Here is an 18,977-nt window from a genome sequence, read left to right as displayed (position 1 = left end):
ACTCCCCCCGTCAATGGTACCCACAGCATCACTCTCCTCCCTCTGCCTGTTACCACGGCAACAACACAGGGCAGAAAGCTGGAGAGAACAGGGGAAAGGAGAGCAAGAGAGTGATTTTCCCTCAGTTATGTGATAAGGACCTGCTATATTGAGCCGTCGCGCTCTATTCAGCCTCTGTTTGAGCTCTAGCAGTGTGATAGCAGCAATTACACTGGCACACTGATGACTGATGAAGAAAACACAAAGGAGCCGAGAGGCACGAAGAAAGGCCTTGTTTTGAAAAGCATTCTTCATAATGCAACAAACTATCATGTAGTTCAGTTCAACCCAGCTCTTTCTCTTTCCCTACTGCTTCAGAACGAGTCGGATATAAGGAAAAATGGAGAAGAGAAGATAAAAGACCTCAATGAATCATTGAACCTGAAAGCTGATGTTCCTGTGCAGTTTTAGCTTGTGGCGTTTTCAGCTGCGCTGCGGACTGTGAAGTGTGACTGGGATTTGCTTTACATGCATATCGTACCATTGCTTAAATTACTGCATTAATTAATTATGTTAACTATTTAATATTCCATTTTTGATTTTCCACCGTGCTCACACTTCTCGGAGGCCAAACTATTATAATGCATAAACTCATGTCTGTATGCATAATGTATGGGCATATAAAGGCCTTTTATACATTGTTGGGAGGGATGGGAATTGTGTTTTAAACATAGTTATGTCAAACATAGTTATTTTAGTGTACAAATTACTAATTGCTTACTAAAATGTAATCAGTAACACAATGCAAATATGACAATATGGATGGGTTTTGCCACATGTGCACATACAAGAAGGGAGGCAATAGAAAATGTAACTACAGTAGATGATATTTAAGACCTAAATGCTTTCTGAACACCAACAGTACCAGTAAATGGCAGTTTTATCTTAGAAATAAAAAGATTTATTTTTTTTCAATATACAGTTGGCAACCGTACCAATAGAGCGTGTTTGACTTACTGTATAACCAGAATGGCTTAAGTTATAAGAATGGTGTCTTTTGTGCATGTGGCACACACCTAAATGTTCACCACAGAATGTTACCCAACTTGGACTAATCAGCTGTAAATTTAAAGGGGCTTTATGTAGAATTCAGAAACCCTTATAGCGACACCGGTGGCTGTTAAGTGAACTACAGCCACAATAGCTTCAGTAGACTGAGGGCCCTATTGTACGATCTGAAACGCAAGTATCAAACGCGAAATGCAAGTAACTTTGTCGGCGGATCTCGGCGGGATAAATGACTCTTGTGCCCGATGCAAATCTAAAATGTGTTGGTCTGAAGTAGCTACATTACTCATAGGTGTGGTTTGGGCGTAACGTGAATTAAACCAATCAGAGCGTCTTCTCACATTCCCTTTAAGAGCAGGCGCGCTTGTTCCATGGCGGATTGCTATTATAACGGCGGATTTTCCAGGCTCACACCAGGAGCGGTTCACAGCCGAGGAGACCGACGTTCTCGTCAGGGTCGTAAAAGACAGAGAAGTGACATTGTGTGGGGATGGAGAAACCCACCCAAATTAGCTTCGGTTAAACAGGCGTATAATAATTTGGGTAATGTGTAAGCTAGATTTATGCCTATTTTTTCACATCTTCATGGACACCACAATGATTTCCCTCGTGTGGAATATTTTTCCTTGTAATAATGTATGGTTTGCAAAAATGGGAACTGCTGCGTTTGTGTAGATGAGAGAAGTGCATGCGCATTGTGCAAACGCTACATTATGGCCAAGTATGCACCCTTAAAATAGCATCTGAATAATGCGCCACTGACTTTAGACTAGGTTTTTCCTGGTCAGTGCCGGAATTGTTTTCTGAAACTGCAAAATAGCACCAGGGAACGTTTGCGCCGGAACACGCCTCCTCTTTGTGCTGAACTTACCCCGGGAGCGCAAGTTCATTCCCTTATTTACCAACGTGTGTCTGTGGAGGGAAAAGTCCAAAATAGGTGCAAAATAGGAATGATACATGCGTCGGTGTACAAAGTCAATTGCGCTGGGTGCAAGATAGGGCCCTGAATTTGATTCAAGTCCCCTATCAGCAAAGTTCTTTTTCGTTCTTTGCTTAGAAGTACAATACCTTTGTAAGTATCTTTTGCAGCTGTTAACGAACATCCCGATGCCGTCTACACTGCTGAGAGTGATGTTTAGATGTATATGTGTGCAGCGCACATTCCTTTGTTTCATGGGTCATATATATATCATTCATAGATAACCTAGGAAGTTCAGTTCCGTTACAAGCTGTTCACACTGTCACAAGAAGATGAAGATGAAGATGCTGAAGACAGGATACAAATATAAATGTAGTTTATTAAAACAAAAAGGTAGACAGGCATAACAGTGTGAAGCAAACACGAACATCGACCAACAGCAACAGACTGAACAGAGAGGAACTAAATACGGAAAACTCAAAGAAAAAAAACGTTTCCGTTTTAAGCATATCGTTGTTGTGTAAATGTACCCGAAGACAAAGAGACACACATGACTGATGGACACAAACTGAAAGTCTAAGAAAACAGAAACTAAGATCGAACTAAACTGAGTGTGTGTGACACACACATTGGCAAAAGTGATTAATACATGAAAAATCTTACATATAGGCAAAATTTAATTAGTTAGTGGAAATCCATTAGTTATTTTAAAATTCAATGGTCAATTGTAACCAAAAATACGCCCTGCATATAACTTATAACTTGAAATTGTTAATAGCTAAAAAAATGTAATCCTTCATATTATTTCGGGCATGAATAAAGCAATATTTTATCTGCACTTTTATAATCCAATCTAATATAATCCAAACCTCAATTTCCAAAAACCTGACTTCCTAAGACAGACCTACGTAACGATTGCTAGTTTTCTGTTATAACTCTTATACTGTCAAAATATTCTTAAAATATATTAATAAAATTATCCTTTAATAAAATAAATGTATATTCAATTCCATTTTAATGTAAATTAATTGAAAGCTGGCAATTGAAAATGATCGAATCACAAACCTTTTGCATTGCTTTTTTCATTTCTAGAAAATTGTACTAGAAATGAAGGAATGCATTTTTACATGAAGCCTTGCTTATCGCACACCCTGTTTCAATGAATTCTGCAAAACCTTCTTCTGACTTCTCGGTGGACAAACACATTAGCTTAGGTAATGTACTTCATACAATCCTGTAATGAAAAACATCTCAAGATATTGCCTCCGTCTCTCTGTATTCGGCATCACTCAACTGGAATTCAACTCAACTCCAAAATGTGATTAAAACATTACTAGGGTGATGTTTCAACGCCTCACGGGTAAAGCACTGTTTCTTATGTGAGACTGGGCTGTTCAGTACCACAGTTATATGAAACTATAGGATTACCAACACATTTTAGGTATATTTTAGGTACTTCCTTCCACAAACCCAGCAGAGACCCACATGTCCTTAAATAGAGAGTCAGAGGAAGGCTAGGCAGAAGGACAGAGGAGAGGAAGGTCCCCACGCACAGTTTTGTGCCAGGACAACCATCCGTTTACCCGCACTGACTTCCAGAATCCTGCGTGACACACACGCACACACAAGTCAGCAACAGGAAGTGACCGTTATTGTACAAGAATTGTGTTTGACTTTAATTGAGCAATCGCATAAGGCTTTTAAATGTCTTAAATGTATTTGTGTGAAGCTTCTGTGGATCTTTAAGAGTAAATTTGGAGGTGATGTACTGTATGTACATTGCATAACTTGGAACGCTTTTCTCTCTCAACCTTTATTGTTTTAAATCTGCTGGTCTAAGAGAAAACAGCATCCCTGTAGGATTGCACTGCTGTGCCGATGTGTGCTGTGTTTGTGTGTCACTGAGTGGAATTATACATGGTTTACGCACATCTTACGCACTCGCTTGTCACTGTGAAGTCACATCCTGCTAGACAGTTGCTGTGTTGTGGGATATCTGTAATGGATATCTCTGACTTCCGAGTGAATGGCTAAAATCATCCCACTGCCCAGCGCTTGGAAGATGACATACAAGAAAACGAAATAACAATGCTACCCTAAACCTAACTCTAACTGTACGTTCACACCGCCGCCGGCGAGAGCGGCAAAATTCGCTCTCGCCGCCCTGCCACCGACGCTGTAGAAAGATTCGGGGACGCTCTGACGCTCTGACGTAGATTAGAATGCGTGATTTTATAAAAAACTTCATTTAAAGGGGCCGCAAAACCCGTTGCTGCAATTGGTCAACATCATTATTATTTTGAGCAAATGAATTGCATTCCTGCTTAAAAAACAAGCGTTTTTAGTTCAAAGAAGTTCTAGCGCGAAAATGTTGCCTATAAATAGTGTTGCGCAGCTTTTTCTAATCAACTGACAACACTATGGATGACAAGTCGTACAATAACGGGAAACCCGCAACAGAAATGATTAATTTTTCCTCCATTTTGCTTAGGAACTAATGTGGTGGGAACCAAAGTTTACAGAATTGTGTTCTCTCGTATCCTCTCAGGCGGAGGACTTCTACATTCCGATTGGTTGCCGCTGGTTGCCGCCGAACCGTGTCATAGCTTATTACCATAAAGTTGACTTGATTTCAACTCTTCTCGCCGCTCTCGCCGTCCAAGACGCGCCGCGCCGCCCTCGCCGGAGCTCGCCGCCGGCTCTCATTGAAAATGAATGGCTTCCGGCCACTTTGACGCTCTCGCCGCCGGCGGTGTGAACGCACAGTAACCTTGTCTACAAAGACTTTTCTTAACAACCAAACTGATGGGGATAAACAATGCTACAATTATCTACTCACTTACACATTTTATTTGCTTAAAAGTGAATATTAACTCTGTACATCTCCTTGTGTGTAGTGTTTAGTGAATTTAATCCAGACGTACTACATTCACTATGTACTAAGTACTAGTACATACTACTCTTTTCACATACTGTTTTTCACTTACTATATAGAAGGGTCACGCGATATCGGATGCAGTCAGTAGATCTGCTGTAATGAATGGAAATGGATTTGTTAGCATCTAATGAGGCTAAAGTAATTTAATGTAGAGGTATAATTTCATTCATGGGTCATAGAGCTTTTCTTTAGCTGTATTTTCCCCACATTTTGTACTTGTGTTAGAACAGAAATGGCGAATGAATCTCAGTAGTAGTTCAGTTGTATCTTCCTGAACAGCACAGAGATCAATGGAGAGCAAAGCAAGAGTTTTGCTTCTCAGATTTTTCTCAGACCCCAATAAACTCACAAATGTCCTTCTGTCCAGTTTCATAAAAGGTCTCAAATTGACAAATATCTGCCTAACCCTAACCCCAAAAGACGTTTCAATATGAAGACTACCACATTAATTTTAAAGCTGCATGTCAAAAAAAGTCTCATTTGCTTCTATTTTTTCATTTCTCCAAGGAAGTTTAGTAGAAATATCTGAATGAAGTTGCAAGTATGAAGGGTGCATGTGATTGTTGCTATGCAGAAATATTTGATGCCAGCCCTCCTACATGTTTGCCACATATGTGAATGTGTGTGTGTGACGTGCCCCTGAAAGAACACTTGTCTTGCTAACATGATGTGTTAGTAAATGGTGACATACTGTTGGTACAGACACCTCTGGTGGTGTGCATGTGTGGTTGATAATGAATGTGTGTGTGTGTGTGTGGTCTGATATTTGTTTTCATTTTGTGTGTTTGTTGGGTGGAATTTTGAAACGTGTTTTTTTTTTTTGTGTTTGTGTGGTGTCAGTCAGATCAGTCAGTGTGTGTGTATGTAATGGTTAGTGGTCTGTAAAGTATGTTCTTTGAACAGATTTGTCTTTGTTTTGCCTCAGTCTTGAGGAACGTACTCTAGACGTTCACACAACCGCACAGTATCAGCCCTAAACCTCGTGTTGTGGTATATTGGTACTGACAAGCATCTCCTGTCCTCACAGGACCCTTTTACCCTTCTCATCTGATCTTTCATCGAGAAGCTTGAGGTTTTGATGCAGTTCAGAGCGGGAAGACACTGATTTATGCTTTATTTGCTCAGGAGAGAGGCAGTTACATGTCATCCCACAATTCTCCACGGTAAACTGCCACACATCTTCACACAACTTCAAAATCTGATGGTGAATACTACATTGTCTTCTTTATAATGAGTGTGTCTGCATAAAAGCTTTGATTTAATTCCCAGAAAACATTTGCTAGGTGATGTGGTGCCATTCAACACAAAGCTGTTTTTACCCTTCAAATGCAGCACTGAAGCCACTTCTGGCATGCTTGACACTAAAAAGTGCTGTAAGCACTGATTATGCAACAACAGTTTCAAGTTTACGGATTTCATTTACACAGCATCAAAGTCGCATTAAAACCTCCTTTGATACTGAGGGGGTCAGAAGTGGCATGTTTTTTTTTGTTTGTTTTTTAAAGACAGTATTCAAATCTCATTTGCACAAATTCAATGCTAGCATTTGGTTTTGAGATACATGAGAACCAATGGCATTTTGAATATTTGACATCAAAACTGGCTTGACTTGAATTAAAAGAATAGTTCTCCCAAAAATGTTTAATTCTGTAACACTTTATTTTGATGGTCCACTTTAGACATTCAACTACCTATAGATGTCAACTACCTCTCATTAGAGGATTAGTAGAGTATTAGTAGACTGTCTGCTTAATATCTGCTAACACTTTATTCTGCTGACTATAAGTAACTTTTAATGTGCGTTAATTTATTTTACTGGCCATAACCTCAGAATTGCATGATATAAAGTCGCAATTGTGTCTTTTTTGTTCTTAGAATTGGACTTTATAACATGCAATTCTAACTTTATATCTCACAATTTTGAAAAAGTCAGAATTGAGAGATGTAAACTTGCAATTGTGAGATTCATGAGTTTACACTTACATATAATCAGATAGAGTAAAGGATATGCGTATTTGGCATGCTGTCCGAGGGGAAATTGGCCCGAACCCAGAGTACTCCCCCATCCCAGGTTTGGGATAGGACTAGTAAGTGAGGAGATGGGGTGGTGGAGGGATGCTGGAAAACTGTCATAGAACAGTGGTAAAAAACTGCTGTATATATGCCTCTTGATGTTAATTGAGTTATTAGTATCTGAACGTGCTTCTCTCGAACTTTGTTAATAAAACATCATTAAAAAGTCACATTTATTTTTTAAAATGTTTTATTCTGTGTGCGGAAACAAGCTTCCATAAAGATTTGAAGGAATGAGGAAGTTTTCAGTAAATATTCCTTTAGAAGTATAGCTTTAGGAGCGATGAAAAATAACTCAGAATTAATATTTTTTCATAGTGTTTTTTTCTTCTTCTCCTGTTTGGAGCTTTTAGGCACATTAAATGCTGTACTGTATAAAAGAAAGTCCTTCAGGATTGGAACAAACGAGGACATGATGATAGAATCTTAATTTTTGAGTGAACTTTTGAGTTTAACAGCGTCAGCTTTTTCATAAAGAAGACGCTTCAATAAGTGCTAGAGACATCTTTCTCTTTTTCCTCTGCGATAAATGTCTCCCGCTCTACTCCATCCCTTCTTTGAACTCCTAATCGCAGTTTGGCACGACATCTGTGTATAATCTTGCTTTAACGGAGATTGAAGACGATTGTGTCTACAATATACATTTGTGGTCTCTAATCTGGATGAAATGCTTGTTGATGTTGAGTGGCAAACGGATTGATGATTTGGAAATGTGTGTCATAACACATCTCCTCTGAGGCTTCATGTTATTTCCCTGCACAGAATCGAATGCATAACCGATATAATCCAAAGGCTAAAACCGGCGACGAGATGAAAACATGGATGGAGGGCAGAGAGAGGAACTGCAAAATCAGGACAGAAAACAGCCAACAGCCTGTGGTTCAGGAAGTCACAGTGGGACTCAAGTCACGCACGAGTGTATATGAGTGAACAGAGCTGTACTGAATCTGTAAATGGATGTTTAAATATATATATATATATAGAAATGACATGGTATGAATGAATGATTGAACAGTTAAATATGACTGGATGGTATGATGGAAATTCAAATCCACTGTGATGAAGGTGTCACTCTCTAAAAATACACACGGATACCCGTCGAGAAGCACACATGATACCCATAAATCTGTGCAGCTATAAATACCTCGAAAGTGAGCATCCCTCAGCCTATAGTGCAGAACAATTGAAATGATCACTCTTGGGGGATGCTGGGAATGACTAACTCATATTTTGTGATCCCTTCCCTTTTCTGAAGGGATTAGTTGCTTTCGACTCTACAGTATGTTTAGCGTCTGCTTCAAGAATGCAGAAATGCCATGGAATTTGTTCTGCGTGCATATTCAATACTTGCCAAAATGAAATAACCCAATTATAAACATATAATCTGTAGAACAGTACGCCAGTAGTTATCATGAAACTTTCCATCTCGTGCATAACTGCGGCATTTATGTGTACGTATAAAATGCAGCGTACGTATACAAAATACTTGTCTATTATCTTCAAAATAATGTTTTTTTTTTTTTTTTTTTGGTGCGTTCAATTCATGTCGTAAAGATCGTATTTACAAGTTGAGCAGAGCACACGTGAACGCCTCCACAATGTCGTAAATACGAGTGGGAAGCTCGGGATTTTCTTTAAGCCCTGATGTTAAAGAGTTGGGGACGTGTCAGTGAACAACATGGCGGAATACAACAATACTTAAAGGTATTTAGCAGTGATATTGTCAGGCTTTTCTATTTACAGCAAAGTAAGCAAATTGCCTGCACAATATATTATAGCATTATAATATAACAATATAATATGATAAAGTATACAGTGGCTTCATAAATGGATTAAAAACATTAAAAAGCAAAACACACCTGATGCACATTCCTTGTTCTTCATTTTCTAGAAGTAGAGTTTAAAAACCTTGCTGTATTTTGTGTAATTAATGAAGAGAAAGTACACCGCCATCTTACTCCAACGAAAGTGACTATAAACACACGTGTCGTCGTAAACACGACTTCCCACCTCGTAAATACAACTTCCCAGGAGGACTTGAACGCACCATGAAATAATGTAGCCATGTTAAAGTGAGTTAAACTATCTTTCAGTATCAAACACTATTACTATTATTTAAGATTCAATCATATTAAAGCTGCAGTCCGTAGTTTTATTTTGAATAATTTTTAACCCAAAAAAGTTACGGACTGCAGCTTTAAATAATCAAGTCAAGTCAAGTCACCTTTATTCATATAGCTGTAACGCTTAGATCCAATGAAGATGAAGATAATGTAAAAGGTTTAATAGATAAATCCAAATAGACAGCCAACATGCGAGACAATGATTAGTGGCAGGAAAACAAAGACAAAGAAACAAACGTGATGAATGAAAACAAACTAGAGTCAATGAACAGGAGCATAGAGTCACTAAAAAGGAGCATAACGTGACAATAGCGCTTTAAACAACAGAATTACTCGCATTACTGATGGGTAGTTTTCTGTGTTTTTCAGCTGCAAGCTTTTACGACAAGGTTATGGCCAAAGTCAAAGAATGTTAAATAAATCATAATGTACATGGACATTTGTAATTTATCTAACAAAAGCATTTCTTACACTGTATCCGTAAATATTCCCTGTGAGCACTATATAACAGCACAGCCACCTGTCTGCCACACATCTCACGTTGTCTATTTCAAGATGTCCTTTACTGAATAATAGCTTGTAAATGATACAGCTGTTTAGAAGCAGTCGCCCACATTCCTCCACCCCCTTCCCTATATATGAGAATTTAATTGAAAACCGCCTCCCATAAACCTCAGAGCGCAGCAAAATAAATCATCTATTAATTATGGAAGGGTTTATTAGGTGATTATATTGGCTCAATGACTATAAACCTATCTGGAGCATTTTGAAGTGCATGAATCTAAACTGGATTTTGCTAGGGTGTGGTTTTATCATTTCCAGCTAATTTTGTACGTGGTTACTAAAGTGTTTTTGAGCATTTCACTATGCAGTTTCCAAGGTGTTCAGTGTGGTTGCTAGGACGATCTGGGTAATTGCTTGGTTGCAAGCGCATTTGCAACAAACCAAGGTATCAGTCCGCTGTGTGTGATGTTTTCCTGTGATGTAAAGACTTGCGCATCGGTGCTACTTTTCCCCACTGAGGTATGAAACAAATGCTGTGTAATTGTCTTTTGTTGGACGAAACTCTCTTGTCTTCTATAAGAATACCCAATTCAGGTTCAGACAAATATTTTGAGCTTGTGTTAACCACAGACCTTTTTTGAGAAGGGCTTGTTTACACCCCTGTCTCTGATCAGATAAATGCCCTCTAAAACACTTTCAAGACAGATTTAAATCCGATCACTCAAACCACTACAGGAGGTGGTCTGAGAATGAGATGCATTCGAGATGAAACTGGACAAGTGTAAATGCATCTGGTTGTTGAAACCACATATGTAAATGTTACCCTTTTACAAAATGTTAAAATATAAATGTGTGAGATATAGCCAGACATGACGGCGCTACTGCAACACACAAATGAAACTGAAAGTAAGTCGCAGACGCTCAAACAACCCAATAATCTTCATTAAAAGTAGTGACACTGAATGATCATACCCGTGCTAAAGCTGTTCTCTCTCCTATTGCGGTCTTTGATTTTGAAATTAGCTGATGATAAATAAAATGCAGCTCATATCTGTTGTTTTCGTTGATGTGAACTCACATATAGTGTGAAATAAATTTGCATATAATGTGGGAATTGAAGATCGGATTTATATTCGTTTTGCGGAGATGCACGTGGCCAAGTGGAACCGTTTTAACAAACCAGACAGCCATTCGATCAGTAAAAACATATGAAACAAACACAGCCCTGATGTCTAGGCTAAAACAAGGCAAAATGTGGGCTGTCAGTGAAAATTTAATAGACGTCTAAACCATAGCCCAAGAATAGACTAGTCATACACATAGAACATGTCAAAGAAATTAAACCAAACACCTTGTAATCACTGTTGACTTTGCTTGCATGATGGAATATCATACATATCACAAGTTATTTTGGCAAAAATGACATGTAACCTAATTCAAGGTTATTTTGGCTAGAAGTGGGTTTCTCATAGCCGGACTATCTCGGGTCTATGGTTAACCTAGACGAGGAAATGACGGCTATTGCTTGCTGGCACCTTCAATTCCCTTTGAGATTTGGATTCTGGAAGCCAATGGGATTTCAACCTGCTTTATCATCTTCGGGTATAAATCAGATGTCAGATCTCTTAAAAACATAAAAGTGTCCTTAACATGTTGCTCGATTCGAGGTAGTCAGTGGCACAAAAGAAAGAGCCTTGCGTTGAAACGCAAAGAACATTCTTTGGCAACGTCCTCCATATTTACACACATTCATTAACCTCCTCGTAACAGCTCACATCAGAAAAATACAGAAAACTACCCACATCCCCTCAGTAATGCCAAACATAATGAATGAAACAGTCCCTCGAGACTAAGGCGTACCTTGTCAAGCGTAGTGCGATTCACCATTGGCTGCCAAGTAGCCTGCGCTCACTGAAGTGTGAGAGTGGGGGCAGTAACTGGTGAATGAGATCTGATAACGGTAATCATTCATATTCAGCACATCGGCACCTCTATGAAAATGTCGCTCAATGTCTGACCAGCCAAATCGATGCCAGAGCTGACAATGGCAAGAGAAAAACATGGCAACGATCATCTTGTCTTGTGAATGAGCGGAGAAAGACAAATTCAAGCATCTGCTGCCATGGAATCGATGTGTATTCTGAGTTCTGGCGTAGAAATGAACTGCAGATTCAGCAAAAGTCTTTTATTGTGTGCCTGGGTGAGGTGGAGTCATCCGTTACATCATAGCTTTAGATGGTCGTGACCTATGATGATTATTTGATATATGACACGCTGTCAGTAGGTGAGTCACCGATAACCTGAATGCTAAGCATTGGTAGATGCCTGTTTGGATGTCTGAACCATTTCACACCCCATGTCTTCTGGTTGACTGCCTCAATGTACACTGCTTGACAGTGATTGCCTTCGAGATGAATTCAGATGACAGGCTAAGACAAATTAGTGTGTTTCTGAGAAAAATGCATCAGTGATTGTACAGGGCACAGCACAGCTCACAGAAAAGTGCCAAGCTAAAACCACATGTAGCTTAAACAAGCATCAATCAATGTATTTTTATAATATATATGTGTATATACATATATATATGCAATGCTTGTTTTAGCATTTATATCCAAATTACAAAGGAAGAAGAGAGCGTGAGAGGCTACACTGTAAGAGAAAATAGCATCACCCGAGCAGGCGATGTCACTTGAGGTCTCGCAAGCTTCAGTGGTTCAAACATTGGATCTACTGAAGCTTGAGATCGACCAATAGGAGCTTGCGGTGCCCGCAGGATTAGTTGAAAGCTCAGCCACGGGGTCATTTTTCTCTTCACCATAAGCCACCGTTATGGACCGATAACCGCATACACTAGAGCTTCTTAATCCTGGAACTGCATATTGTGTATTTCTCCCTTATTTAATGCACCTAAATCAAATTGTCAGCTCATTAGCAGAGAGATTCATGAACCAAACTTGGTACGTCAGATAAAAAAGACAAAATGTGCAGGGCTGTGGTCCCCGGGAACAGGATTAAGAACCACTGCACAGTAATTCTCATAATCCATCGATTCATCCCATATATAAATATAATATGTAAGGGATAATGTAGAGCAAGGCGGTTGTTATAGCGAATACAACCCCGACAGGCTTGTTTTGCATTTAAATGCAGTGTTTGCATTTAAATCATTACCTGAATTTGCTTTTTCTTATCCAATGAATTGTTTGCATTATTTAGGTATTTTATTTGGTTACACTTTATTTTAAGGTGTCATTGTTACAGTGTAATTATATATTTAAGTACTGAGTAATATTAAGCAACTACATGTACTTACTATAGGGTTAGGGTAGGATTATGATTTGGTTGAGGGTTGATGTGCATAATTTACTGTTATTACTATGGTAATTACATGTAACATATGTAACAAGGACACTGTAAAATAAAGTGTTACCGCTTTTTTTTAGCTATATCATGTATATTAACTTGCATCTATTACCTTGGAATGATCTGTGCTTTTGTTTTGCTCTGAAATCAAACCGTCTGTGTGAAGCCATGCCCCAGATATTACCAGTTTTATCATTTGCCAGATGAAAATCAATTTAGAAAAGTAATAGCACTTATTACTACTTAATAAGCCACATGGTTCATTCATGTTCATAGCAAGAATGGTATGGGATGAGTCACTCTGCACTCTGTATAATACTTGAGGTTAGGGACTTCGACAACTCGATCTCATGGGAAAATATGACTATTTTACAAGGTGGCGATTTTGTACGATACAAAAAATGTATGTCCACCCCAAACCGCACCCCTGGTGCGGTAACACGTAACCGTTAATAGGGCATATGCAGATCGTACAAACGCGTATAACTGAGATGGTACGAATTCATACGAATTAGCCACCAATTCGTCAAAATGTAAAATAGTTATGAAACTAATGTAGACACAGATGTTGTGCTGTTTAAACAGAGCAAAGGTCCTTGCACAATGAGTCAGAAATTCTCGTCAGAAATTTTCGCAAGTTAAAAAATTAAATACGACCTTGTGTTGTGTCAATCACGTTTACACACTGCCTCCGAAACTTCCGTCCATCATAAAAAAATTCGGATCGGGTTCGGATTTTTTTCTGCGTTTTTCGCATCCGTAGCAAGCATTTTGAGAGGTGTTTTGACAGTTCAGAGCCAAATGACAAATACGAAAAAAAAAAAAACGCATTTCGGACTCATTGTGCAAGGACCTTGCCAGCGTCTATACTCTTCAGAAATTGGGTTTCTTGTAGTTGCCTCTGCATATGAACCCACAAGAGGAGAATGCACAGTATTTTAGACATTAAAAACCAATCGTTAGACCCGTAGCAAAGGTCGCAGTTAATAATCATTTCGTTGAGACAACTGACGCCGATCATTGCATTGATTTTGCATTTCTTACCTTCCAATCATAGTGGAGTGCTGCTGCACGGCGGCCTCCAGGAGGCGCTCTAGAATGGTCCACTCTCCCATGGCTTTCTGCTGAAGACATCCAGGGATCACCGGACAATATACTGGACCCCGCCGATCCTTCACGAAGACCTCCGAAGAAACCCCACCGACTCCGCTCCTTCTCTTTGAGGTAGTCAACAGCAACAGAGATGCTTCGGTCCTACAAATAGTTCTGATGATGGCTCGAGAAGACACATGGCTTCTCCTTATCTTCCTTCAACAGTCTCTGTTTACTGGTTTGCTTTCCCTTTTAGGGTTTGAAGTACTCAGACAGCAGTTGCATTAAGAGTGCAGAATCGGAGAGCTGTGCCTGTCCCTGGATGCCCTTGTGTCCTCAAGTGTTTCAACTATCTTGACTATCTTTTCCCGTCCCTCAAGCACAGCTGCACGGTTTTTCCCTATCTAAACACGCACACTCGCGGACAAGCTGCACCTAGCCCTTTTGTTCACCATTAAACACACACACTCTGACACACACACACAATCGTCCCCTTCTTGATCTCTCATAATCCACCGAGCACGTTTTCCTGGCAGTATTGGTCGCACGGACAATCAGACCCGCTCTCACACACACACTCCACGCTCCGATTTAAGCACCGCCAGTTGCACATCACACACACATTTGAACAAATCACACTTTCTCTCTGCTTCTTCACTGTTGCTTCCTAATGTTTCTATCTAGGCTTGGCAAGCAGTCTGCATTCTCCTGTTTTCTCCTCCACCATCCAAGCTTCAATGTCTTTCCTGCATTTTTTTTTTTTCCCAGTCAGTTTTCTCTTCCCCTGCTTCCTCGCTCGCTCGCTCGCTCTGCCTCTCTCTACCCCTGCTGTCACTATGAGCCACTGTCTTGCCACACTCTCGTTTTCTGCTTAGCTCTCCCTCCCTCTCTCCACTGACGTTCTCTCTGTCACTCATGATAAGTGTTCCGCCTCCCACCATCTCTCTCTTTCTCTCTCTCTGTCTCACACACACACACACACACACACACACACACACTCACTCAGTGCTCTTGAACTGTTGCACGAGTCTCTGCTTCAAACGGTGTTGCTAACTGGTGGCACTCTTTATTAAACAGTTCATTGAATTAACCCTGTTCATTCACCTTTCACTCTACAAGCCTCTTTCTCCGTCTCTCTCTCTCGTGGGCACCTGGCTTATGCGTGTGTCCAAAGGATTAGTGGGAGAATTCATCATGCTACCCCTCCTCTCCTTTCCTCTCATCCACACGCTACATATCCAACCAAACTCCTCCTTTCATTTCCAATCGCAATCCCATTTTTGTCTCTCTTGCAATGGTTGAAATAGAGGTGTTGAACAAATAACATGACTAAAAAATTTGGACACGTTGAAAAACGGACACATGTTGAAGACTGATGATCTAAAGACAGAAAGGAGATGGAAAAATGGAAAATAATGAAAAAAAAAAAAAACAGCTTTACACAACAAAGCAGCATTTAACAGTAGTACAGCTTTAAGGGCCATTTCCAATGCGCTTCTTTTCCATTGTTTTTCTATGTAAACACACCCTTGACGGATGTGAATGACCGATGCACTCGAATCTTGCGTCTTTTGCAGCGTCCCGCGCATGTCACGCCGTTCTAAAAACGATAAGCTCAAGTTAAAACCAGTTCAACTTTTAAAAAACGCGTCTCAAGACATTCCCAATTCTCAAAGCAAAAACGTACTCTTGTGAACGAGCCCTTACACTACCTTACACAACAGATGAAACTTTACAGACCTCTACACAATATAATAGCTACACCTGATTTTTGTAGCATTAGGTTTATACAAAAGAACTTTACATCACAATTACAAAACAAAGCACCTTTACACAACAGTTACACCACCTTTAAACAGATGTTTTGCAGAACAGAGCAGATTTACAACATCTTTACAACAGAACAGCTCTATAAACTTCTACACAGCAGAACAACTTTACAGCACCTTTATGTAGAAAAGCAAGTTTACACAAGAGAGCAGCTTGATGCAACAGATAAGTGTAACAAAACAGCTGATTTACAACACCTTTACACAGCAGGACAACTTTACACCACCTTTACGTGACAGAGCAGTTTTACACAACAGAGTAGCTTTACACTACATTTAAATGACAGAACAGCTTTACACAATGGTTACACGACTTTTACACAACAGATCAGTTCTGTAATCTTGCTCTTCTTCATAAAGGTGCTGTAAAGATGTTCTGCTGTGTAGAGGTTTGTAAAACTATTCTTTACACAACAGATAAGTTTTACTAAACAGAGCAGTTGTACAATACCTTTACACAGCAGGACAACTTTACACCACCTTTACGTTACAGAGCAGTTTTACACAGCAGAGTAGCTTTAAACCACATTTACACAACAGAACAGCTTTACACAATGGTTACACCACCTTTACACAACAGATACGTTTTACAAAGCAGAGCAGTTTTACAACACCTTTACACAGCAGGACAACTTAACACCACCTTTACGTAACAGAGCAGTTTTACACAACAGAATAGCTTTACACTACATTTACACTGCAGGACAACTTTACACAATGGTTACACCACCTTTACACAACAGATACGTTTTACAAAACAGAGCAGATTTACAACACCTTTACACAGCAGGACAACTTAACACCACCTTTACGTAACAGAGCAGTTTTACACAACAGAATAGCTTTACACTACATTTACACTGCAGGACAACTTTACAGTGCCTTTGCGTAACAAAAGTTTTACACAGCAGAATAGCTTTAAACCACATTTACACGACAGAACAGCTTTACACAATGGTTACACCACCTTTACACAACAGATACGTTTTACAAAGCAGAGCAGTTTTACAACACCTTTACACAGCAGGACAACTTAACACCACCTTTACGTAACAGAGCAGTTTTACACAACAGAATAGCTTTACACTACATTTACACTGCAGGACAACTTTACACAATGGTTACACCACCTTTACACAACAGATACGTTTTACAAAACAGAGCAGATTTACAACACCTTTACACAGCAGGACAACTTAACACCACCTTTACGTAACAGAGCAGTTTTACACAACAGAATAGCTTTACACTACATTTACACTGCAGGACAACTTTACAGTGCCTTTGCGTAACAAAAGTTTTACACAGCAGAATAGCTTTAAACCACATTTACACGACAGAACAGCTTTACACAATGGTTACACCACCTTTACACAACAGATACGTTTTACAAAACAGAGCAGATTTACAACACCTTTACACAGCAGGACAACTTTACACCACCTTTACGTGACAGAGCAGTTTTACACAACAGAGTAGCTTTATACTACATTTAAATGACAGAACAACTTTACACAATGGTTACACAACTTTTACACAACAGATCAGTTCTGTAATCTTGCTCTTCTTCATAAAGGTGCTGTAAAGATGTTCTGCTGTGTAGAGGTTTGTAAAACTATTCTTTACACAACAGATAAGTTTTACTAAACAGAGCAGTTGTACAATACCTTTACACAGCAGGACAACTTTACAGCACCTTTACGTTACAGAGCAGTTTTACACAACGGAATAGCTTTACACTACATTTACACTGCAGGACAACTTTACAGCGCCTTTGCGTAACAAAAGTTTTACACAGCAGAGTAGCTTTAAACCACATTTACACGACAGAACAGCTTTACACAATGGTTACACCACCTTTACACAAAAGATACGCTTTACCAAACAGAGCAGATTTACAACACCTTTACACAGCAGGACAACTTTACACAATGGTTACACAACTTTTACACAACAGATCAGTTCTGTAATCTTGCTCTTCTTCATAAAGGTGCTGTAAAGATGTTCTGCTGTGTAGAGGTTTGTAAAACTATTCTTTACACAACAGATACGTTTTACTAAACAGAGCAGTTGTACAATACCTTTACACAGCAGGACAACTTAACACCACATTTACGTTACAGAGCAGTTTTACACAACAGAATAGCTTTACACTACATTTACACTGCAGGACAACTTTACAGCGCCTTTGCATAACAAAAGTTTTACACAGCAGAGTAGCTTTAAACCACATTTACACAGCAGGACAACTTTACACCACCTTTACGTAACAGAAAAGTTAAACACAACAGAATAGCTTTAAACCACATTTACACGACAGAACAGCTTTACACAATGGTTACACCACCTTTACACAAAAGATACGCTTTACCAAACAGAGCATGTTTACAACACCTTTACCCACCAGGACAACTTTACAACACCTTTGCGTAACAGAAGTTTTACACGACAGAACCGCTTTAAACAATGGTTACGCCACCTTTACACACCAGATAAGTTTTACAAAACTGAGCAGTTTCACAACACATTTACACAGCAGGAAACCATTACAAACCTCTATACAATAGAACATCTTCACTCCACATTTAAGTCCAAGAGCAGGTTTACACAACAGATCAGTTAAAACAGAGCAGGTTTATAACTCCTTTACACATTAGAGCAGTTTTACACAACAGAGTATCTTTCACAACATAACTGTTTTGAAAGATACACAACTATTGACTTATGGCGTTGGCTTGTTATCCTGTTGTTTCAGTTTAATCCTCTTGTGACTGTCCACTTTCCCTAATCTTGTTTAATGATTCACACTGATGTTTATGGGCTTTGAAGATCTTTTAGTCATTACCCATGGCAACAACACTGACTTGTAGATCTCTTTTTCAGGGTTATGAGTAGTATAGATGTAGTTGTAGGGAATAAAGGTGCATCAATACACAACTTCACAATAATTACCCATCAGCCATTGCACATCACCTCAGCACTGCAAGAAGTCTGACTAAAACGAGAAGCAGTTAAGGCATTTTTATTGAGTTTAATTTGTTTCAGGTGTGGTTTGATATTCCTGTAAAAATCCAAAACTAGAAATCTAG

General features: G+C 39.3%; 1 protein-coding gene across 1 annotated transcript in view; it reads right to left on the bottom strand.

Moving 5' to 3' along the window:
* Positions 1-14,952, bottom strand: part of gjd1b (gap junction protein delta 1b) — a 28,608-nt gene extending 13,656 nt beyond the window's left edge. The window contains exon 1 of the mRNA XM_079885929.1: positions 14,012-14,952. Within this exon, the coding sequence (XP_079742055.1) occupies positions 14,012-14,082 (71 nt within the window). The 5' untranslated portion in view covers positions 14,083-14,952. The remainder of the gene's footprint in view (positions 1-14,011) is intronic.
* Between the last annotated feature and the right edge of the window lie 4,025 nt (positions 14,953-18,977).

Source organism: Squalius cephalus (genome assembly GCF_949319135.1).
Source record: "Squalius cephalus genome assembly, chromosome: 11".
Taxonomy (NCBI): Eukaryota; Metazoa; Chordata; class Actinopteri; order Cypriniformes; family Leuciscidae; genus Squalius; species Squalius cephalus.
The sequence above is the reverse complement of the archived record's forward strand: the minus strand, read 5'-3'. Positions and strand labels throughout refer to the sequence as shown.